Source organism: Mesocricetus auratus, unplaced genomic scaffold (genome assembly GCF_017639785.1).
Source record: "Mesocricetus auratus isolate SY011 unplaced genomic scaffold, BCM_Maur_2.0 Super-Scaffold_100004, whole genome shotgun sequence".
Lineage (NCBI taxonomy): Eukaryota > Metazoa > Chordata > Mammalia > Rodentia > Cricetidae > Mesocricetus > Mesocricetus auratus.
The window spans coordinates 2,218,562-2,243,301 of record NW_024429189.1 but is presented as its reverse complement, the minus strand read 5'-3'; the positions used below and the strand labels follow the sequence as shown (position 1 = coordinate 2,243,301).

The 24,740-nt window shown below is 47.8% G+C and overlaps 1 protein-coding gene across 20 annotated transcripts in view; it reads left to right on the top strand.

The window, feature by feature from the left end:
- The window catches only part of Rapgef1 (Rap guanine nucleotide exchange factor 1), a 114,859-nt gene that overhangs the window by 41,805 nt on the left and 48,314 nt on the right, over nucleotides 1–24,740 (top strand). For 12 of the 20 annotated variants that reach the window (XM_040745091.1, XM_040745100.1, XM_040745108.1 and 9 more), the window contains exons 2-5: nucleotides 15,611–15,747; nucleotides 16,194–16,307; nucleotides 22,070–22,248; nucleotides 24,152–24,308. In XM_040745091.1, coding sequence (XP_040601025.1) covers nucleotides 15,611–15,747; nucleotides 16,194–16,307; nucleotides 22,070–22,248; nucleotides 24,152–24,308 — 587 coding nt within the window. The remainder of the gene's footprint in view (nucleotides 1–15,610; nucleotides 15,748–16,193; nucleotides 16,308–22,069; nucleotides 22,249–24,151; nucleotides 24,309–24,740) is intronic. The other 8 variants (XM_040745102.1, XM_040745104.1, XM_040745098.1 and 5 more) reach the window with 3 other exon arrangements.

The window sequence follows — 24,740 nt, the reverse complement described above, 5'->3', positions numbered from 1 at the left end:
CCCCTGATTTATGGCTGTGGCAGCTGGCTTCGTCTTTCCTCTTGGGATGGAGCATTTTAGGATTTGCTTTTGCTTTTGCTTTTGCATTTCCTGTGTGTAACTTCTTAAAGTAAAGTGGGTTGCTGAAAATGTCACTTGGTGTTTGTCATTTTGCGCCTAGAATAACATTCAAGACTTGTGAAACAATGAGTCATTAAAATAGTTTGAGGTAGAAGAAATGCTGTGCTATTGCTGTCCATCTTTTTTCTAGACTATTTCCAGTAGCTTGTCTGTGCTTCCTTGGACATGCATCATGCTGGGAATGTTGTTTAGTGGTGGAGTCCTTGTCTGGCTCATACTCCAGTCTGCATTCCACCCCCAGCACTGTAAAGCAAACAAACAAAAACCCAACTGGATATACATAATCTGCCCCTTCAGTCGGACACTGGGTAGGTCCCACCTCGCATGTCTGTGTGCAAACAGAACCTTGCTTAAAGGTGTAGTGTGTTTAGGAAGATCGTGAGTCAGGAAAAGTGGCTGCATACCAGGAACCAACCAGGCAGTGGAAGCTTGAACATGGCCCATTATGAAGATCTGAGTGTCTTCCATTGTCCTGGCTGCCTGGCTTACAGTAGATACTTTGCGTTTGTTGGGTGATAATGAAGTCAGTAGCAGCACAGGTAGGAAAGGGGCAGAGAAGGATGACTTTGAAAACAGTAGTTAGAGCCAGTGCGTGCTAGCTGGCTCACAGGCAGTGTCTTCTAACTTAGTGGGCTTCTAACTTAGCCCTTGAGGGGCAATTGCAGGAGTTGCCCTGTTCCTGATCAGTATATGTGACTGAGAATGACTTGTAAGAAGACCCTTTAGGAGGCAACTCCTGCTTGCTGGGTCAGAGCTACACTTTGAGAACCCCCTTGTGTAGGCTGACCTTTCCAGATGAGAAAATAGACTTGGACAAATTTTGTCTGCCTACTTGACAAAATGAGTTAGTGACTGGACCAACACTCACATTGAGGCCTCACCTCCTCAGAAGCAAAAACTATTCCAGTGTCCATGACCAGCGGCAGGCTGCTGTGGTGCAGACCATGTGCCCAGCATGTGCCACAAAGCTCAAGAGTGCCATTCCAGGCATCAGTTGCCTGCACACATTCCTTAACTCCTTTAAGGCATCAGTGATGGGGAAGGCCCTTCTGTAAGCTGTGACTATATGTTTCTCTTATTGGTTGATGAATAAAGCTGTTTTGGCCAATGGACAGGCTTTGTTAGAGTAGCTGTGGCATTGTTAGAGGAAGTGTGTCACTGGGCATGGCCTTTGAGGTTTCAGATGCTCAAGCCAGGTCTCTTCCTGCTGCCTATGGACCCAGATGTAGAGCTCTCAGCTCCTTCTCCAGCACCATGTCTGCCTGCATGCTTCCTGCCGTGATGATTATGATAAACTAAACCTCAGAACTGTAAGCCAGCACCAATTAAATGCTTTCCTTTATAAGAGCTGCTGTGGTCATGGTATCTCTTCATAGCAACAGAAACCCTAACTAACACCAAGGTTTAAGTACTCCCTCTGGAAGGCCTTGAGAAAGAGGATCCACAGTGATGGTTTCTTCCACACTAGCAACCTATGATCTCTGGTGCACTGAGGAACTGGCCCAATCTGTGGCAAGAATCTGAGCTCATTTCAGGTTGATCTGTGGATGAGAGGTGTGTAGTGTCCAGAGCCACATGGTGCCCTGCTGGGTTGAGTGGAAGCAGTTGTCTGTTGCGGTGTTTCCAGCCCTTCTCCCATGGCTGCTGTGAAGGTAAAGAGACAGGCAGCCTTCTGAAGCAGCCCAGACCTCACCTAAACACCAGGACACATCACCCTGTGCTAATGTTTCTATTTTGATGAAGTTTGAAAACACTGCTCTCTACCCGCCACAGAGAACATAAAAATATATTAGTATAAAGAAGCAGGTATTTCAGCCCCCGTTCTGTGGTAGTACTTCAATCTGTAAAGGAAGTAGAAACTAAAAATTAACAGCCTCAAAAAATCCTGCATAGCTTAATGGCTGATATTTCTCTGTTGTGGGGCAAAACACATTTGGGGACCTTCTCAAATGTGCACACCAGTGCTTTAAGTACTTGTGATTAAAACATCCTTGGATCTGCAGTCACATGCCTCGAAGACACCACTTACACTCTTAGACACAGTGATGAATCATAGCAAGACCAGTCTTCCTGGAGGAAGAGGAAGTGGTGTGTTCTCTCTCATGGTCACTGCATGGCTCTTGGAAATTTCCACTGAACACTGTGGACTCTCTTGTCCCTGCCTTCCTCCCTGAGGAATGTCTGCTGTGGCCTCACATGCTGGGGCAGGGACCTGGCTTGGTAGGAGTCCTGCTTCCTTCAGATCTGGGGGAGCTGTGCTCTGTGCTGTTGGCCCTTAGCAGACCCTTTCCTTCACAGTTGATTTTGTTTTCCTGTTGAGAAAATCCAAGGTTTTCTATGTCAAATGTAAACTTGGTTTCCTCTTAGAATGTGTTATAGGGGCTTCATATTACTTTGTTTTCCACCAGATCTGGGCAGCAGAGGGTATAGGGTCGAGTGTTCAGTCTTTGACCTCTCCTGCACAAGGCCTGTTTCTTAGGCCTCTTGGCTTTCCCCAGCCAGTTTTGGGCAGGCTAACACTCCAGCTCCCTCGCTTAGTTCTGTGTTGAATACCTCTGGGATTTACCGGGAGAGGACAGCCTGTGTCTGCTTTCTTGATTGCACTTCGGAAGGCGCTTAAGTTTAGGATGCACTCTTGCTTTCCATGAGCCCTGCCAGTCTGACCCACCTTCATCTCTCCGGAGAAATTCAGGACCCAAGGATAATATGCATGCTTCCCCAGCCCAAGTAAGCACTAAGCAAACAACCATAGCTGTACAAACAACTTTCTAGGCAAGAGGGGCAGTCCACAGCCACTTTACACCAAACCGTGTCAGCCATCACCTCTTTCACCTGAGGCAGACCTGCAGGGATGCTGTGAACTGCCCAGTGCTCTGCACTTATCATAGTCTTCAGTTGGCTTTTCTTCCATGCTGGGGTGACCATTGGTGGCTGAACTTTGAGGGCTGGGACTTTTGGATGGACGAACACGTGGTGCTAACGTAGACTTCCTCTGGTGCAGGGTTGTCCCTACCAAGGAGGGTCTCCTTCCTGAGATGAGAACGTCCTTGCCGTCAGGCACTGTCTGCCTTTGCTCAGAGCCCTTCCCCTACTGGCAGCCTTGCTGCTCTCTCTTAGATCTCAGTCTTCTAAAAATGCTGTGGGACTCCGGGGTCACCAGTGAAAGCCGGTGACACTTCCTGACTAAGAGGCCCAGCCCCGTCCCTGCTCGGTTGAGAGAAAATGGAGATAATTTGTCACAGAATTGGTGAAATGGCGACCATCAAGTCTTCCCAGTTGTGGCATGAGCTGTAATAATTTCTCACCGCAGTCCAAAGCCTCCCCCACCTCTGATCTTCCCTCAGGAACAGGTCACTCTTCCCCTTCTCCTGCATGCTCATGGCCCTCAGGCTCTGGGGCCTGAGCAGGAAGTCCAACCTGTGTGGTGACATCTGTCATCTTCCAACCCTTGGTTTAACTGCAGCACCTCGCTGTGCCAGCAGCAGGAGGGGTTGTCTCAAGCTGGTGACTGCTGCAGTGAGTGTCCTCAGAGCATCAGTCCTGCTCCTGCAGCCTTCTGCTCTGCTTCATGGCTCAGCCTGTGAACTGACCTGTGATGAAGGTTAGCTATGGAATAGGCCACACATGCAGGTGGCCGGGGGGTGGGGGGGAGGTGTCTTTCAGGGTATATGTCCTCACCCAACTTAGACCCTGCCCTCTAAGATCCATGTGTTCCTTCCATGAACTTTTTCTAGATCTCAGAAGCCCTCTACCTCTTCAGCATTTAGCTCATCCAGGACAGGAGACTGCTTTAGCCACCTAGGTGCCTTCTGTAGCTGAAAATGGCCGGTGTGGAATATACTCAGTTATGCTCAGTGGAGCGGGCAGAGCCAGAGCTGTTCACTATTTATGAACAAGTAGGGTCTGAGACAAATTCTCAAGTTGGACCCTATGGCTGCCAAGATGTGCCTTAGGACAAATGAGGGGAGCCATCTGCTCTAGGAGACTGTCTGCTTCAAAACAGGCCTAAAGTGTGCTGTCACAAAAGGAGTTAAGTCAGCTCCAAAAGATGCAGTGTCCCCTGTCCTGGAGTTTCATCGTGAAGCCTTGGTGGGATTTTTGGCAGCTGTTGTTTTCAGACAGGGTCAGCCTTGACCCTACTTCAGCCATCCCCTGCCTCAGCCTCCCCAGTACTCCCAGCAGGTGTTTGAAGTTGGGCTGCCATAGCCTTTTACTGAAGTCCTCTCTCAGTCATGGGGTGGATTGGAGATAGAGTGCTAAGGAAGTGGAGGAGAGAGAGCACCAGGAGAGGAGATGTCCAGAGTTTGTCAGTGCTCACAGACCAATGTGGTACACACTTACAACTTGGAACCTGACCAACTTCAGAATCACCCCTTCCCTGCTTTCCAGCCAGATGCTGGCAAATGGGGGCATCTCTGAATTACGTGTTCTCCTCACTAAGATGTAAAAATAAAGTCCTTATCCATTACTCTCTCCTAGTTGGAGAGCAGGGTGTGGCCTCAGCTCCTCCTCCCAAGCCCTGTGCCTTTGATGTGCTGCTGCTGTGAATAGTCATTGGCTGCCTTTCTAGGAGCTGATTCACTTTTACAAGAGCTGCTGGGCAGAAAGTCTCTCCTCTAGTCCAGTAGAGACTTGCTTCCCTGCTCAAGGCTGTGAGTACATTTATTCCACAGCTTCCATCCATGCTGGGCATAAGTTTCAGAGAGGACAATGGGAAGCCTAATTACAAAACTCTCTGTGTGTGTGTGTGTGTGTGTGTGTGTGTGTGTGTGTGTGTGTGTGTGTGTGTGTGTCTGTCTGTCTGTCTGTCTGTCTGTCTGTCTGTGGTGGGCCCTGCACTCTGTACCTAGTAGGTGCTGGCATGTTGGAAGGAAACAAGATCACTCCACGGGCAAACGCAGACCCCAAGCACTGCCACCTTGGGTCTGTTTTGAGCCCATCTGCAGGTGCTTATCACTCTTCCACTGGTAGATACTGCTGGTTGACAAATATACCATGACGGGGCTCAAATCCGGTCACTGTGCTTCCTCCTCAGCCTCGAGGTTTCTGGATGAAATGAGGACACAGCCACTCTGGAAGGTGGCTGTGGATCAAATGGGATAAGGCTGCAGAGAGCCTCTGGTAGGGCAGTGGTCCAGGTTCTATGTTGTTCTTGTCACACCTGGACAGCATGTGGCCATGCAGAACTCCACACCTAACACACTGCTATGTGTGCACAGTGGTGGGAGGGGGCTTGGCATTGTGACTAGGAATGAAGTGACCTTAAACCAGAGAAATCTGGTTTTGCCTAAATCTGTGTGACTTGTGACTGTAATTGGAAAGCATGGGCCCTTGGGTTCTCTAAACACTTGGCATTAGTGAAGAGTCCTCATGAGAGGAGAGGTATCTGTGGTGCCGTTTCAGCTATGAACGGGGAAGGAACTGCTTTTGGCTAGGAGGCTGAGTCTAGAGCTTCCTCCTGGCTCCAGATGTGTGGAGAGCGTAAGTGAACATCTAGCCATGCTACTGGTGACTGCTCTGCGTGGCCTGATGCAGTCTGTTTCCCAGAGGGAGAAAGGAAGTGAGAGGCAGGATTCATGAGAGAACAGAAGGCTGCGTCTCTGATCTGAGCTCTGCCTCCCAGGCTCTGCAGCAATCTGTCCAGTGTTCTTCTGGTCCAGTGCCATTTGCTCGCAGGCCCTGTAATACTGAGCGTAGGAAGTGTGGGGAGGGCTTCCTAGCCTGGAGCCCAGCTAAAGGTAAGCTGATCCACTTGGATTCTACAGCTATGTGCTGCTAGGAGGTATAACCTAGAAACAGTTACATACAGCCAGCCTAGTTCCCGGAACTTCTTTTTATGCATCCTAAAAATGGCTTGTATGGATAGAGCATGCTGGAAGTGTAAACTCCACACTATAGTAGAGTGTAAGAAAAACATGAAGTGGGGACTCAGTGGTTAAGAGCACTGTCTGCTCTTCCAGAGGACCCAGGTTCTATTCCCAGCACCCACATGGCAGCTCAGAACTATCTGTAACTTCAGTTCCAGAGGATCCGATACCCTCACGCAGACATACACGCAGGCAAAATATCAATGCACATAAATAAATAAATAATTTAAAAGTAAAAAAGAAACATAAGCCATAACTCGGGAGCTAGATGGTAATATTTTAGGTGAAATGGACTGAAAGTGGTATAAATTGTATGTGTGGCTCCCATTGGGCTTCTGCTGCCCAGTGAGGACCCAACACCCACCATTCTTGAAGACCTAGAGGAGGTGGAGGGTTGGCTTTTCTCCTCTGTTGCTTGACTAGCTTGAACATACAGCTGCCACTGCCACCTCCAGTCCTCAGAGCAGTGAATGCAGTGGTTGTTCAGGTTACACAATTTATTCATTGATTCTTCTGTGCTTATTGATGAGAATGTATTTACTTGTATGTACTTATACCTGCTACTAAGCTAAGTGCAGGAGTCCAAGGTGAATAAGACTTGGAACCCTTTGGGTCTCAAGGGACAAGTAAGTAGAAACCCCTTCCCTTAATTCTGAAAGCGGGAAGGAAAATGGTAAGAGAGGTGGAGACAAGAATATGACCTCAACTCCTGATGCACCTACTCCTGAGGATCAGGCTTGTGCTCAGAGCCAGGTGAGCTCTGCCAGCATGGGAAACACATTGAAGATAGACCTGTAAGGAACTTGTAGATTGAGATCTGCATCCCAGAAGTGTGTGCCCTCCTGTGTCCCTTGCAGTTACCAGCCTTGCCTCAGACATAACCTCTGTCTTGACTTCCTGAACAATAGCTGTGCTTTACCTGGCATTGTAGTTGTGTGGGTCATTCAGCATATGCCTTTCTTGTGTGCAGCCTCTTTTGTCAGAGTGTGAGTCATCTGTGTTGGGTAGGTGGAAATAGATGGTTTGTTCTCATATGAGGTGGTATTCCATTTCCTGAAGGTGCCTCCATTTAACCCGTCTGCTGTCCTCAAGCACCCCTGCACTTCTACTCTGAATACTCTGGGGTATTTCTTTTCTTTTCTTTTTTTTTTTTCCTTCGAGACAGGGTTTCTCTGTATTGTTTTGGAGACTGTCCTGGAACTAGCTCTATAGACCAGGCTGGCCTCGAACTCACAGAGATCCGCCTGCCTCTGCCTCCCAAGTGCTGGGATTAAAGGCGTGCGCCACCAACGCCCAGCTTCCTTCTTATTTCTTTATCATACTTGTTTTGCAACAAGCTCTCAATCCTTTTGTCTCAGCCTCCCTAGTACTAGGATTTCGAACATGTACCCTCATACCTGGCTTAGCTTTTCCTTTGATCTACATGGGTATACATGCAGTGGAGTCCTTTCATAGCTTTAATGTGTTGTTTCGTGATGACAAATGGGATGAGCACTGTGCTATCCTGGCACTCGCTCTGTAGACCAGGCTGGCCTTGAACTCACAGAGATGCACCTGCCTCTGCCTCCCGAGTGCTGGGATTAAAGGCGTGCGCCACCACCGCCTGATGATTCTCTGACTTTCTAAACCATCACAGTTCTATTTCTCAGAGTTACAGGAATGAACTGTCTGTCCATGCAGCAGTGTATGGAAGTTAGATTCCATCACCCAGCAGAATATTCAGCCATCCAACATGTGCTCATGGGAAACTGCCTATAATGCATCACTATGTTTAAAAAACAAAACAAAGCAAAACAAGGATTGTCTGGGGATGATGGTACATGCCTTTAATCCCAACACACAGAAGCAGAGGAAAGTGGATCTCTGTTAGTTTGAGGCTAGCCTGGTCTGAAGAGCAAGTTCTAAGACAGTCAGGGTCACATAGTGAGACCCTGTCTTGAAAGAAAGAGGGGCAAGGAGGGAGGGAGGGAGGGCTGGGGCTGGGGCTGGGGCTGGGGCTGGGGCTGGGGCTGGGGCTGGGCCTGGGGCTGGAGAGATGGGTCGATGGTTAAGAATATTTGCTGAGCTCTAAAGGACCTGAGTTTAGTTCCTAGCACTCATGTCAGTTGACTTGCAACCACTTGTAACTACAGCTCTAGGGTATTTGATGCCCTCTTCTGGCTTCTAAAGGCACCTGCACACACTTGTACATCCCCCTCACACAAATAAAAACAAATTATTTAAGGTGAGTAGTTGGAGAGATGAGATGGTTCATCAGTTAAGAGAGCTTGCTGCTCTTCCACGGTACCCAAGTCTGATTCCCAGTGCCCACCTTGAACAGCTCACAGCCCTCTTCTGGCCTCTCTGTGCATTTACACACACACACACACACACACACACACACACACACACACACACACACACTGTGTGCAGGCTCAAACACATACACATAAATTAAAAATAAATCTTAAAAAAGCACAAGTGCGGTAATTCCCACTTGATCATATGAGAAGCCATGAGGGTTTCCTACTGTTTCATATTTCTTCAGTGCTTGGGTTTGAATAATGAGGGTGTTTCACTCTCAGTGTTGAGAAAGGAAGATAACACACTTAGTATTTCCATATTCAGCATCCACAGGTATGGATGTGGGCTATCGGACAGGCCTTTGGTGTTGCAAAACTTCAAACACTACCTTCTCTGTCTTCACATGAATGCCTTTATGTTGAGTAAGACAGAGGGTCTTTTAGAATGGAAATTGTTGCTTTTAGCTCTCCTCAGCTGGGGCTGTTTTTAGCATTCGCCTTATTGAATGTTGGCAGAGGCCTGGCAATGTTACCAGATGACAATGACAACTGCTCTGGGTCAAGTCCCTTGGCTCCATCCTTCACCACAGTCACATTTGATCCCACGTCCACCAGAGGAGGAGGTATGCTGCAGTTAGGCCTTTTCTACAGGCAGGGAGAGGTAGAAGAGAAGTGAAAGGCCCAGAGAGGTATCCAAGTTAGCGCCACCCTTAGCTTAGGCCAGACTGTCTCCTGACTCCACAGCTGTGCGTGTCCTGCAGGACCCATGTGCTCTCCACCCCTGCATTACAGTCTCTGAGATCCTCACAGGGTGCACACTGAAAATGATGTCCTATATTCAAAAAAGCTCTTCCCTGTGTCCTCCAGACACTTCTCTATCCAGGTGTCCTTACTCCTAGGAAGTAGATGGAGTAAGTGATCTCTAAGTCCTTCCAGGGTTGCAGTGCCCAGCAAGAAACCAAAGGCCAGCCTCTTGACCGGCTGTGGGCATTGTGGGACTGCTACAGTGAGTCCTGTCCACAGTGACCTTGACTTTGTGATCCCTGGTGTCGGTGCTGCTTGGAGGCTTCCCATCTCAGGGTGGAATTAAGCCCTGACAGAAACCACTACTAAGTTGGGATCCCAGCTGCTGCAGCAAGTGACATTTAAAAGGCCAGTTGATCACACATTTGTCAGCAGCAGACAGACATTGCTAGGCCTGCTGAGGGGCAAACTGAAGATCTAACAATGAAATCCTGGTGCCTAGCAGAGCGCTTTGGAAGAAATGGGCGGGCGAGCTTTGTGTGGTTTGATCTGCTTGTTTTTTTCTGAGTTGATCCTGCAAGTAGGCTGGGTGTTCTCCTTCACCCCTCTCCTTTCTAGGTAGGGGGCATACAGCTCATGGGTTGTCCAAGAAAGTGGCTGTTGTTAGTAGCATTGTTGTCACTTACTCAGAGATTATAATGTCAAGAGAGCTGCTCTTCCCAAGGAGAAAAGGACTAGCATATTAGTCCTTGGGAACCTCTTTGGTGTGAATGCCTCACCAAACAATGAGGGATTCTATCTTAGCTTCTGTTAGTGGCTTCTCAAGCTTTCACAGACAAAAGACATTCTGAATATGTCTACATTGTAATTTCCCAACATGAACCATGGGGAGTAACAGGAGAGCAGGAGCCACCTGAGGCTACTGTAGTGTGGGAGTAGCTCTTTGACACTGCTCTCTACACCAGTGATGGACAGGTGCATGGGAGGGGCAGGAGAGCCTGGTTGTGTGTGCATGAGTGCCTGTGACTGAACTGTGGACAAGACTAGCATCAGTGTTGTCCAAATGCCACCTGCTGCCTCCCACTTACCCTGCCACTGCTGGTCATTACAAAAGTGCTTCATATGTACTTGATGGCACAGTTTGAGGGACCCTGAAAGCCACCTGAAACCTTAGTTGTCAGCCCTCATTTTAAGGGAAATCTGAGAACAGCTCAATTCCTGTTGTCCTGGTTTCCAGAGTTGGGAAGGTTAGTCATCATTAAAAGCCCCTCTGTAGTAGATCAGTATTTACCCCTGGCATACAAATGGACTTTGGGTGCCCATCCCACAATGAGGGATGTTCTCCCAACCTGGACTCTTGGGGGAAGGCCTAGGCCCTGCCCTTAATGAAATGACAGACTCTGGAGATTCCCCCATGGAGGACCTCACCCTCCCTGGGGAATGGAGTGGGGATTGGATGGGGACCTGGGGGGGGGGCTGGGTGGGAGTCAGGGGAGAAGGGAAGGGAGAGGGAGCTGGGATTGATATGTGAAGCAAGATTGTTTGTAATTTAAATTTTAAAAAAAGCATCTCTGTTCTCCACACAATTTGCTGGTTGTTTGTGCCCACTAAATAGCCTGAGAAGAGTGATGTATTGACAGGGCCCTCAGAGTGTCATCAGACCTTCCCAGTTGTATCCCTACACAGACTGAATTCAGGACCAGGCAGGCAAAGGTGGAGTGAGTTCTGTCACCCACTTCCTGGTGTTTGATGGCAGCTGTCAGGAGTAAGTGTCCCTAGAGTCCATGGTCAGGCTTTTTAGAGGGTTTTTGGTGACTCCCACATTTCCTTTCCACATTGACCTTGGCTATGATGGTTGGCTGTAGAGTGTAGTCTTCCTGCCAGCCTGGTTCCAGGGCTGCATCAGTCCCAAATGAAAACACAGGAGGCTATATTAATTATGAAGCTGTTGGCTGTTTGTTTGGTTTATTACTGGCTAGCTCTGACTTAAGTATTTAACCCATAATTGTTAATCTAAGTATTTCTCTTACCGGAGAAAAGGGTCCAGACCTCTTACTCCTATGGTGGCTACATTGTATCTGACTCTGCCTCTCTTTCCCAGAATCCTCCTTGACTCCTAGTCCCACCTATCTTGCTTCCCTATTGGCCAACAGTGCTTTATTCAACAACCAATAAAAGACAGATTTACAGAATTACATCTCCCATCAGTTGGCTGTGAGTCTGGCCAGCTCCCTAACCCCACATCTCCCTACAGAACCCAGGGCAGCAGACCCTACAAAAGAGGAGGTTGGTTCACCCAGCCAAGTCTGAGGAACTTTGACCACCACAGTAAACCAAATGTATGTCCTACCAGACTTCCCCTTCAAGCCTGCTTTCTTTTCTCTGCTGTCAGCCTGTCTTGGACAGATTAGTCTATTGCTATCACATCCCATCCACCCAGAGCCTGTCTGGGCCAGGGTGTGCTGTCTCTTGGGGGGATATTACAAGGTCAGCATCTGAAGGAATGGGATGGATGGAGCAGCAGTGAGATGGATACAGAAGAAGTAGGCTGTACCAGAACAGGTATGTCTCTCTTGTAAACGAATAGGAGAGGGGATTGGTGAAGCTCCCTCTAGTTAGGAGAGTGAGCTACATGTCAGAGCTGCAGAACACCCTGGTACAGATCTGTAGGCAGGTTAGCTTCTGTGTTGAGCAGCTACCCTGTGCCAGGCCTGCTGGTAAGTGAAGCTATGGTCCAGTGTACCCATCTCTAGTTAAAAAGACAAGTCAGAAGTGCATTTGGAAGAGGGCTAATGCAAGTGTTCTGAGCATGTCTGGCCTGGGCTGAGATGTTCTGTGTACTAGGTACCTGTGTAAAGTATACACACTTTCAAAAAAGACTTATTTACCTATGGAACTGAAGCCAGGGAGCAGTTAAGAGTACCTTTTTTGCTCTTGTAGAAGACCTGGGTTCAGTTCCCAATACCCACATGGTAGTTTACAATAACTCCAGTTCCAGAGGCTCTGATGGTCTCTTCTGACTCCCATAGGCATATGTAATATATATACACATAGACAGGCAAAACACTCCTACACATAAAATTAGAAAAGTTTTGTTTTGGTTTTGGTTTTAGTTTTGGTTTTGGACACAGGGTCCTAGATGGCCTGTAACTAGTTCTGTAGGCCAAGCTGGCCTTGAACTCAAGAGATTTGCTTGCCTCTGCATTCTGAATGTTGGAATTAAAGGCTTGTGACATCATTGTTCAGCTTTATAAACCTTTAAAAATTATCTGTGTGTTTGTGTATTTGGAAAAGTGGGTTGGTAGTTGAGGATACTTGCTGTACAATACCTGTAACTCCAACATCAAGGGATCCAGTGCCATCTTCTGGCCTCTGTGTATGTACTCATGCACACACACACACACATGCACACAGACAGATAAATAAATCTTTTCAAGAATGTGTTTCATGCTGGGTGTTGGTGGCGCATGCCTTTAGTCCCAGCACTCAGGAGGCAGAGGCAGGCGGATCTCTGTGAGTTCGAGACCAGTCTGGTCTACAGAGTGAGTACCAGGACAGCCTCCAAAGCAATACAGAGAAACTCTGTCTTGAATCCCCCCCCCCCGAAAAAAAAAGAATGTGTTTCATGCCTCCAGCTCACAAAATATTGTAGCCCAGCCCAGCCTGCCTCACACATGCTCAGAGCACTTACATCAGCCTCCAGCTGGGCAGTCTTCCAACACAAGCATGTTTCCTGATAAGGTACCTTGCCTGCCAAGCATCTCCTATCACTTACCTGAACCTGAGGCCCTCCCGCCACGCAGGGCGCTGGACAGCACCAGGTGTTTCCCTCCCCGCCTAGTCTTCCAAGAGTGCACCATGCCACATTTGCCTCAGCACAGAGCATGATCTGCAAGGCATGTTGTCTGGTGGGTTGGATAGTTGTTTTCATCAGCTTTGCTGACATATCATTTGTGTTTTAGCATTTGCTCACTCAAAGTGTACAGTGACTTACTGGCTTGTGTAAGCGTCATCTTATTCTAATGCTGTCTGTGCTTTCCCGGAGAAGACCCCATGTTCCCTTAGTGATCCTTCTTTATCCTTCTCTCTTCCCTCTGCAGTCATAGGCAACCTCTGATCTTTTTTTGTCTCTGTGGACTTACTATTCTGGACATCTCAGACAAATAGAATCACACAATATACGGTCTTCAGTGTCTGAATGTCATGGACAGGGTGATGCTTTCAGATACGCCGCCCCCCCACCCCCACCCCGCAAGTGCTGGGGCTAAAGGTGTGCACCACCACTGCCCAGCCTCTTTGTTCGTTTTGAGGGTTATTTGTCTGCTGTTGCTGAGTTGTAAAGTTCTATTGGCATTGTTGTTGCTGTTATTTTGCAGTGCTGCAAGTAGCAAAACTAAGGCCATGGCTGAGTTAGACAAGCTCTACCAGTGAGCTAGTTACATCCCTTGGTTTTTTGATTATTTGGGTTTGGTTTGGTTTGGTTTGAGACAGGGTCTGGGCTTTGTAGCCCAGACTGGCCTCGGATTGTGATCTTGGTGTCTCAGCCTCCAGAGCACTAGGATTTGAGGCCTCCAGCTCCCCCAGAATGCTTTTCCTTTCTGGGTGGAGTCCCTCATCAGATAAACAATCTGTGAATATGTTCTCCATGCTATAGGTTGTCTTTCCATGTCCTTGATGCAGTCATCACAGCACAGATTTTAATGTTCATGGAATTCTAATTTATCTATTTTTATTTCTGTTCCTTGTGCTTTTGGTGTTACAGCTAAGAGTACACTCAAATCCAAGGTCATAAGACCACCTGTACTTTCTTCTAAGTGTTTTAACTCTGAAGTTTAGATCTTTGACTTATTTGAAGCTCATTTTAGCATGTGGTGTAAGGTAGAGGTCCCGATTCAGTCTTTTACAGACAAGTGCCCACTCACCCCACTACTGCTTGTTGAAATGACTGTCCCTTCCCCCATCAGTGGCCACCATGTCCTTGTTGAAAATCAGCATGAATATGTAAACTGGAGTTCTGTTCTTGGATCCATGTGTCTATCTTTCTGCTACAGTACTGTGGTGTCTTGATTAATGCACTTAGTTTTTATGTTGAGATGTATTGGTCCTGAAGCGTTGCTGTTTGCTTTGGCTGTTCTGGATCTCTCATATTTCCTTACTGATTTTAGGATTAGAGTGTCACCTCTTACCAAAAAAAAAAAAATTAAACTAGCAGGATTCTTTTGGGTAACAAGTTGTTACTAGGAAATATTACTGTTGTAACAGTACTAAGCCATTTGATCCAAGAGCATGGGTACTTCCCCCACGTATTTTGGTTGTTTCTAATTTCAGCTGTGTTTTATAGTTTGCGAAGTGTGAGATTTCTCTTGCCAAATCTATGTCCAAGGATGTCCTTTTTGATATAAATTAAAGGGTTTTTTAATTTTATTTTGAATTTTCATTGCTGCCGTATAAAAGTAAAAATAGTTTTTATATGTTGATGTTGTGTCCTATGGCCTTACTGAATTTATTAGTATTGATAGATTTTTGTTTTGTTTTGAGACACAGGACACATTATGTAGCCTGGCTAGCCTAGAACCCACTGTAGACCAGAGTGGCCTGGATCTCACAGAACTCTGTCTGCCTCTGCCTCTGCCTCCTAGGTGCTGGGGTTAAAGATGTGCCACTACATGAGGCTGTTACATTTTATTTACTTCTTTCTTTGTTATGGTTCTGAGGGCAAAGCCCAGGTCATGGACACACAAGACAAGCACTACAGTCTCGACTGAGCTGTCTCTCTAGCCAGTATTAACAGAGCTCTTCAGTGGATTCTTAAGAGTGTCTATACACCATCTCTGCAAGTAGAGAGCTGCATGTGTCCTGCAGACCAGTGACCCTGAACTCCAAAGGCTGAGGCCACATCGCTGTGAGGGCATCTTGGGCCACATAGTGAGACCCTGATTAAAACAGACATAGAAACAGAAAGTGTCACTCTTCCTTCTAAGCTGGGTACCTTTTCCCCCTCTTTACTAATTATCCTGTAAGAAACTAATAGTGCCATGTCAACCAGGAACAGTGACAACATCCTTGACTTGCCTTACTCTTAGGAAACCATTCAGTTTTTTGTCTTAGACCAGAAGGGTTTAACACCTTGCTTCCATTTCTGTCTTTGCTGCCACCTCTAGGAACTGGCCTGTGTCATGTCACTTGTACTTCCCTACGCCCAAGAATAGGAGACTATTTGTTATGTTTACAAAGTCCTTCCTGCTACTTGTTAACATCTCCCCCTCTCGGAGTCCGCGAGTGTTCTTAACCGTTTCTCTTGAACATTGACTGGATGCTCATATGGAACCATCAAGGACTTGCTGACATTTTAATGCAAGTTCTTCTTAATACCCATCCTGCCCACCTCTGCTGCTCAGAGTTCTAGTCACCCTAAAACAGGTAGAAATTGCAAAAACCGACACATGTAAGCAGAGTGTAGACGGGATCTATATGTCCTTTCATTTGAATCTTTCCTTTCAAGAAGGAAATCCTTGCGTAAGCACCCTAGTCATTCCCACAAGAGAGCCACAACTTCCCCTGCCTCCTCTTCTAACAGCCAGGCCTCTGTGTTTTCAGACTCTCAGCGTTCTCATCTCTCCTCCTTCACCATGAAGCTGATGGACAAATTCCACTCTCCCAAAATCAAGAGAACACCATCCAAGAAGGGAAAGCCAGCCGAGGTGTCGAAGATTCCCGAGAAGCCTGTAAGCAAAGTAAGCTGCATCTCTAGGTGATCCCCTGGCCCTGGCCTATGGCCAACATTGGGGGCTGCGCTTACTAGGGCCATCTGTGTCCCTGGGACCTGGGACCTCTAGGATGGTGTGTGCCTGTCCTGCTAATCAGTCCAGCCAATGGCTTGGACAGTTCCGTATCATCCTCTGGGCATTTAAAGTAGCTCAGAGTCCTATGCTCACACCTGGTGCTGCCTCCCACCCAGAAGCCCTGGGGTACTCTCACTCAGGGCTCTGATGACCTGAACCAGTCATTCAGCTTCAGGGCCTGGGCTCTGAATCCCATCTAAAGACATCCTCCAGCACTGGTAACCTCAGCAGGGCCAGCTGAGCCAGATGTGTGAGCAGCTGTTATTGTCACCAACCCTCCCTCCAGCCTGCAGCGTCCATTTCAAGCTCTGTAGGAATCCAGGTTTCCTCTCTTCCAGGAGGCAAGAGACAGATTTCTACCAGAGGGCTACCCTATCCCCTTGGATCTGGAGCAGCAGGCAGTAGAATTTTTGTCCACCAGTGCTGTGGCTTCCAGGTCTCAGAGGCAGAAGGTCAGTGTGACATTAAGAACAATTGGGGTTGCCTTGCCTTCCACTGCAGAACTCTGGTCCTTGGTCTGGGGATGGGAAAATACCTATGGCAATGTCATTGTGTCTTAGCTGGGTGGCAACTGTGGGCTCAAGTATTTGATATAATTCTTGAATGAAAGCATCTACCTGAGTGGTGTTGATGGGGAGGGAGCTCAGTCTTCACAGCCAAAGTCTGGGTCCTTTCAGGAGTGGATCCCAGCAGGCACTGGGGTAGTTGGCGAGCATCACCATCCCGGAGTTGCTGAGATTATGGGCGTGGTTTATGGAGAAGGCTTCTAAAGCCTTGGGACGCTGTTGCAGCCAACTGCAAAGCTGTCACTAGCACTGGCACAGACAGGACCTCTTTGCAGCCTTGTGCTGAGTGCTTACCTCTCTTCCCAACGTCCCTGACAGTGAAAACCTCCCCTGCTTAAAAAGAAACTGAGTCTCTAAAGAAGGGGAACATCTAACTAAAGCCACAGAGTAATGGTGAAGTCAGGACTCGAGTGCAGACTGTTGATGACAGAGCCTGACGGGCTTTTTAAGGTGCTGAGGGTCTGATATGGGGCCTTGTGTGTCCTAGGCCAAAGCTTTACCCAGAGCTATGTCCTCAGTCCAGGGTTTTGTTTTGTTGTTTCGTTTGAGACGTGTCTTAAAGTGCAGCTCTCCTGCCTCTGCCTCTGCCTCCTGAATGCTAGGATTACAGGTGTATACCACCGTTCCCCGCTGTTATATGTCTTCTTTAAGAAATCAAGCCCGAATGTGTTTATTAATGTCTCACAAATCTAAATGTTCATCTTGGTGCACTGCTTTAAATTAAAAAATACATGTATCGATGTATCAAACTTTGTAGATGAACTCCTCCTCCTTCCCTTGTGACTGTCAAAGGGCCAATGGATGCAGAACTGTCAATGCTGTCAGTTTACTGTGACTCCCAAACACTGCTCTGTTTATGTGGACAGAGTGTCTTTTTAAGATTTATTTATTATATATACAGTGTTATGCCTGCACACTCAAAGAGGCCACCAGATCTCATTACAGATAGTTGTGAGGTACCATGTGGTTGCTGGGAATTGAACTCAGGACTTCTGGAAGAGCAGACAATGTTCTTAATCTCTGAACCATTTCTCCAGCCCCAAGCAGAGTTTCTTAAAAATCTAGTTAAGAGGGTTTGTAAGCCCAGAAATTCTGTTGGATTAATTGTTGCCTATGAGTAAGAGGACAGTACTTGGCATTTTATCAGGCACACTACCTTCACGTAGAAGAGCCTGAGCCGAGAGAAGTTTGGAGCTCACACCTTTAAGCTGTGCAGCATAACTGGCTTACTGGCAGACCGCTTTGCTCTGCAAGTGAGTGTTGATAGTGAGCCATTTGGTTCTGGAATCTTTTCGTTATGCGTTGTTCAAAGAAAGGCCATGGAGGAAAATTTGACAGAAGCATACCCTCACTTAGTGAGGTGTCTGCAACCCCAGGAATGCCTGGGACATTTTCAGTTGTCACACGGTGTGTGAAGCAGGAGCTGCTGGATGTCCACTAGGTAGGCGCCAGCTGTACTGGTGAACATCCTGTAGCAGCAGGGTGCCCCTCCCAGGCCCTGGGTGTTGTAGTACTGAGGTAGAGCTCAGCCCTTCATGAGTGGGGACAGCTGATTAGTGCAGACCCCAGGAAGGGCCCTGCCACAGCACATAGGTGAGAGGGCAGTGTCTGGAAACCTGTGGTGTGGGAAGGTTGCTGCTGCTGCTGTAGTCTGCTGCTCATTCTCTCTGTCACCTCTCGCAGAGTGTTTGCCTACATAGCTCACGTTATTCCACTTGTGGCTTTCCCTATGAAATCCCGGGATTTGAAGCACACACAGGCAGTAGAAGTGCAGATCCCGGCTATTGCTGCTTCCTGGCTTTCCCTTGCCCAGCCCCTGTCCGTCCCTGTGGTTTTACACCTGTTGTTTTATTTATTCTGCTCCAGCCATGTGGAGAGAGTTAATAGACAGTGTTGGCTATGGCCCAAATTTTCTGATGAAGTCTGTTTTGTCCACTGTCTTCCAGTGTCTTTCCAGCCTGGCTTCATCTAAACACAATAGTCTTCTCTTAGAAAAATGTGTCAGTTATTTTTTAGCCTTCTAGCCAGCCTAGCAGTGAGCTATGGATTGTTGAAAGTGGCAGAAAAAGTTTAGTCACAACCCAAAGCCAACCTTCTCTGTATGATCCATTGCAGTGTCCAGAAGTGGCTCAGAATCCTTGGGGCATCTAGACAGCGGCTGGGTCCTGGGGCCTCCTGTGGACTTCTAAAGGGGTTTCCCTTTCAGGTCTGCAGATCTTATGTGAAGTCAGCAAAGAGATGCCCCTGTCCCAGAGCCTGGCACTACTGATCTCTGTTAGATGTGCCTTTCTGCAGGGCCTGGCTGTCAGGTACAGAAGAAGGAAGGATGTTGAGTTGTCTTTACATGATCCTGGCTCCAGTTTTTGTTGTTCTGCTGTGCTGTGTTGTGTTTTAGTCCTGGCTGCCCTGAAACTTTGTTATGTGACCAAACTAGTCTTCAAACTCACGGAGACAGATTACCTTCAAGTACAGACATTAAAGGCATGCACCATCAGTGCACCCAGATTCCAGTCTTTTGTATGCTGATTCTAATTGCTCCCCAGCCTTGACTTACCCACAACTCCCTAATTGACTGTCCTGCAGTGCTATGGATGCAATTTAGTTTCCATGATGCAGAGAGGCCAGGGCTGCAAATACAAGCTGGGTATCTACTGCTGCTCTGATATGAGGCAGTAGCTGAAGACCCTGGCCAGTTTGTGTCCCTTCCTTTTCCTCTGTGCCTGCCGTGCTGTGGTGTCACCACTACCAGGCAGGAAAGTGACCTCAGCGTCCACTTACCTGTGTCCCCTTTTTATTTATTAAATAAGAGTGTTGAACCCAGGACTCTTATTTGTGTCTGTCTGTCTCTCTCTGAGTGTGCATGCGTGCGTGCATGCGTGTGTGTGTGTGCGTGTGTGTGTGCGTGTGCGTGCGTGCGTGCGTGTGTGTGTGTGTGTGTGTGTGTGTGTGTGTGTGTGTGTTACAGCATTTGTTTGCTATGTTGCCTAGGCTGACCCAGATCTCCAGTTATCTCCCGTGTTGCTGGGACCAGGTATATGAGAGCAGGTCTGTTCTCATACTTGTATTTCTGCCTCTGCTGCCTTCTGAGTGCTGGGATTATGAATGTGCGCTACCATATCAGCTTCTACCACACTTTTGATCGGTCTCTTTTGTACGGTCCAGACTGTGGAATGAAACATGCCACATCTGTACTGTAATTTTGTCACTCAGCTGTGGGATCTTGGGCAGGTTGCCCATCCTACCTACTCCCCACCTGGCCTCAATTTCCCTATTTATGAAATAATAGCATCTGTTGTATGGGGAGGCAACAGCCTAAACTGAACAAATGCATCCAAAGTGCAGAGCTCTGTGGGTGGCTTGGAACACTCAGAGTGGCAGCTGTAGCCTGACCCTTTCTCCCCACTGAGAGTTTTACAGTCTTTGTCCTCCTCCCTTGCTTTTTCCCTAGTAAAGGTCTGGCCTCTGACCCTGATTGATATAGCACCTCTTAAGTGCTATTGGAGACTTCCATACTTGCCCATTCAGCACCTACTTGGGTGTTCTGTGTTTCTTTTTGTTACTGTGACTGTTTTTCAGTGCTGAGGATTGAACCCGTGGCCTTTCTTATGCTAGGCGAATGCTCTGCCACTGAGTTCTAGCATCAGTCACACACCGTGACATAGGGCAGATGCTCTCACCTGTTCCACAGACAAGGAGCTGGAATCTACTGTTCCCAAGTCCAGCCTGGCCTTAGGTCTGGGCCCTTGCCAGGATTGACAGTCTCACAGAGTTACCAAGCTGATGAGGACAGGTGGTAGCAACTGCTCCCTGGGGTGGAAGAGGTATGAAGGTCAGACTGCCACTCTGAGGTGGGTGACTATAGCTTAGCCACAGCACTGAGTCCCCAGGTCAGCTGGTGCCGTATGTTATGCACTTTTCTGACTACTGATCACAGCTGAAGGGCTCAGGAAATGTAGAGCATTAAGAGGTCATTCACTCAGGTATGGAGTTTGGTGGGCAGTAACAGACACTACCCGACCTGCTGAGTCTTACTTAGCTCCTTTACTGAGTCCGGTTAGCCTGGCTGTTGTGTGGCTGCTTTAATCTCTCCTCGGTGACAGGAAGAGTCTTTCTGCTCTAAGGTGCTGCACTTTCAACTGTTTCCCATCTCAGTTCCCCCTTCACCCTTGCCTGTATATGTGCCATGTTTTCCTAAAGTACTTCCTGTTTCCTCACCAAGTTTCCTCACTGCTGCCTTCTGGTACTTTTTGATGTGCCAAGACAGCAGTATCCGTCCTCTTCCTCCTGTCTGCTCCAGCACTGGGAGTCCTGATTCCTCAGGGTGGGGTGGGGTGGAGCTGAGCACTGGTGTCCAGGCAGTAGAAAACCCAGTGCTCAGCCTCTTGGAGACAGACAAGAAACGAGCATGTCAGATAGCCCTAGGAAGTGAAGGTCAGGAAGGGTGGGTCTTGGTGGTCCGCAGAGCACTCCGAGACCTCACTCCAGGCCTTTGGAAGTTAGCTGACCAAAGAACTGCTTGATTCCATCTACTTACAGATATTTCTTTTGGTGTTCCTATGAGATAACCTCCCATATTGGATTTTTTTTATTTTAAATAATATTTCCTGACATCTGGGGATGGGAGAGATTTAGTATCCAAAAGAATAATCACTTTTTATAATATTTCTGCCATACACATATTTATAGATTACTTAAATCAACATTTTTGGTAGCATCTCTTGCCGTCGGTTTCCATTATTTGTTCTCTGGACCTTAGGGAGCCCACTGGTGTCCACATACCTCCTCACATCACCAAATGTGTAGTCTGTTCTTGTATGGATTGTCTGTTTGTGGAATTATCCCCTCTAGATGGCTCTCAATGTCTGCTTCTGCCGCCCCTGGGATCTGGACTGCTGGAGAAGGGAGGTTGGGGAAAGGAATCTAGAGCTCTATGGCCTGCTCGGTATGGATCCAAGACTACCTGCAGTCAAGAAGAAAACAGGAATCTGGGGTTAGGAGGATGAGTTCAGGAAAGCACAGGCATTGTAGAGTTTTGGGTTGTTTGTTTGTTTGTTTGTTCCTTCCAGGTGGTTTTCCTTGGAATCATAATGCCCAAATGCTGTTAGCAGCCAGTAGTCACTGGATCACTAACATTGGCTCTGGCTTCCTCATCTCTTCCTTCCAGCCCTGGGATTAAAGTCCTTTGAGTCACAGTTCTTTCATGGGGAGGGAGCTCCAGGTTTGGGTAGGAGTGTGTGGGGTCCTAGGTGGAGGATGGGCTGTGAATACTTCCAGTCCCTCAACTCCTGAATCTTTGGATCCTGAATCTGATTCTGGGATGAGTATATGTGCCTGTGTCCTCCTGAGCCTCATCACACACTGGGAAATAGGAAGTGCTCTCTCGGGTAGCCATTAGAATGTTTCCAGGATCTCAGAGTGTGGGAAGGGAATCCTCAAGTCTCTGAATGACCCTTCTAATCCTAAACCTGTCTCTCTTCCTGCTAGCCTCTGTCTCCTGATCACAGTCCTTAGAGAAACCATCTGACTTGGTCTCTGCCTACAGAACCTTTTCCATTTGCAGGAGTGTCGAGCTAGCTTATAGATTTTACTGTTTCAGAATAACTCCCTTCAATCTCTTCTCATTCCTTAAGCATGACATTCCCTTTCAGAACTTGTGCTGGCTGGAGGAAAAAGAGAAGGAGGTTGTCAGTGCCTTGCGCTACTTTAAGACCATTGTGGACAAAATGGCCATTGATAAGAAGGTTCTGGAGATGCTCCCAGGGTCAGCCAGCAAGGTGCTGGAGGCCATCTTACCCCTGGTACAGACTGACCCTCGGATCCAGCACAGGTGAGTCCCCTTGAAGTTAGTTGTGACAGCAATGGAAGCTTAGAGACACCTTGGTTTGGGGCATTTGAAGCAGTAAGGGTAAAGGTGTTTTCCAGTTGCCCCCACTTCCCAGCCTTGAGGCTCCTCCAGGGGTCTGTATGCTGGCTGACACCACTGTCCCAGCAGATACACAACCCTCTGAGCTGTGGCTGTACCCTTCACGTTAGCGCTCTAGCAGTGATCGTAGTGAGTTGGACACACTCTCAGAGCCTCCATCATCACTTACCGTGATGTTCAGTCATGTCATACAAGTCCTCAGCTGTGGGATTACCATCTGATAAAACAAGGTGTAGTGAAACCCTGGCCTGTGTCAGGTCAGGACCTCCCAGGCAGCTGTGATTGCTAGAGTCATTTCCTCCTCACAGGCTAGCTTGCCCCATGTGTATTGCTAAGTGTAACAAGGAAAGGGGTGCTAGGTGCAGTCTCCACGCTGGCAGGCACTTTTCTGAAGAGGCCGGCAGGTCTGAGGTCTTGTCAGTGCCTATTCATCTCTGTGTGAATTTCTGAAGGCACTTGGTGTCTGCTTAGCCCCGTGAGACTGAGCTTTTATGAATGGCTTTCAGAACTTGCGGTGAAGCTCACAGTTTTCTTCTGAGAGATACAACATATATGTGTCTTTATTTCCAAGAAATGTTCTGCCTGGAGCTTCCATACCAGCTTCTGCTGGCTGGCCCCTACCTCTCTGTGCTATTGGTGGCTTGGTGCTGCTGTCTATACTGTGGCTCTCCTTTAGTTCACCCCATGGAGGCTCAGTGGTCTCCTTTGAGAAAATGAGCCTGACATTAGGCCATCAGATATGTATATAGCCACCTCTAGATACTGCCATACCTCTGTTCCCATGTGATAGCCCCCACCAGGGAAGAGCTAAAATCAGTTCAAAAGTTGGGCTCCCCACATGTGATGAAGTGCTGGTTGTGAGGTACTCCTGCTTCCTGGCAGAGAAGGAAAAGCTGCTGCTGGAGGAAAGCAGTGACAACAACAGAACACTCAGAGGACCTGAGGCTAGTGTTGCCCCCAGGGCACCTGAGCTGCCAGACAGATGCAAACTGCAGAACTGGGCCAGCTTTCCAGGGGGCACGGCCGGCCGGCTCTTCTTCCTGCCTCATCCTTGTGAGTCCTTGACTCTCTCCAGGCTTTTTACCAGCTCCCCTCATTCTCAGGGCCTGGAGGAGGGTTTGCTTTTCTTCTTGCTGACAGCTCCTGTGGTGCAGTCATAGCTGGCAGAAAGCATAGCTCCTTCCCTTATGCTGATGCACTTGGAAAGAGCTTCAAGACCTTTGGTGTTAGAGCCTGCTGAAGTCACATCTTACAATATTGTGTTGTCTTATTGGTGTTTAAATGTCTGCTTTAGGAGTAAGGGAGTGGTTATTTTTGCTCTTCTGTTACATTGTATAAAGTATGAAATGAGAATAGCAACCCTTTCTAGAATTCCTTAATAAGATTTATGTTACCAACATGGTGGCCCACACCTTTAATCCAGCACTCAGGAGGCAGAGGCAGGTGGATCTTTGTGAGTTCAAGGCTAGCCTGGTCTACAGAGTGAGTGCCAGGACAGCCAGGGCTACATAGAAGGAAAACCCTATCTCAGAGAGAGAGAGACAGACAGAGGGGGGGGGAGATTAACTGGGTTACTGTGGCACTTGCTATAATCTCAGCACTCAGGAGGCTGGGGCAGAAGAATTAAGAAGTCAGGCCAAGGCTAGTCTTAGCTACAAAACAAGACCATGTCTCAAAAAAAAAATGAATTTTATAATAAGAAATGTTCCCTGGACACTGAGAAGCTGGCCTTCCTGAGTGCTCCCTGGGAAGGAGGGTCATGATACAGACTGTTTGCTAATACTCTTTAACCCTCTCCTTCCTGTAGCTCAGCCCTCTCCTCCTGCTATAGCCGAGTATACCAGAGTCTCGCCAACCTCATCCGATGGTCTGACCAGGTGATGCTAGAGGGTGTGAACTCAGAAGATAAAGAGATGGTGACGACTGTGAAGGGGGTCATCAAAGCTGTGCTGGATGGAGTGAAGGTAATGGGCAGGGTTCAGACAGCCCTAACTGGGCAACCAGCCTGTTGGAAACTATGAACTTGATTATAGACCATACACTGGGGTGAATGTCTTCTAGAGCTATGGTATGGGCCAGTTCTGCCCAGTAACTACTTCATTCTTAGGCTGCCAGGGACCATCAGCCCTTCCTGTGAACTGTCCTCTGTGGGCTGTGTGTCCCAAGACTGGCTGAGAACATGCACCAGCTTGCCATGATGCAATGGACATTGTTTGTACTGGCTTTTAGCAAAACTCCGAGTATCTCAACCGTTGCCTTTTCATGTCATAGGAACATTTAGGATTCCTGGTAGAAAAGCAGGATTGAGTGGTTGAAACAGAATGTACTTGATCTCTATGATGTGGTCAATAAATATATTTACTATCTGGACCATTGCAAATAGCCTATAAGAGATT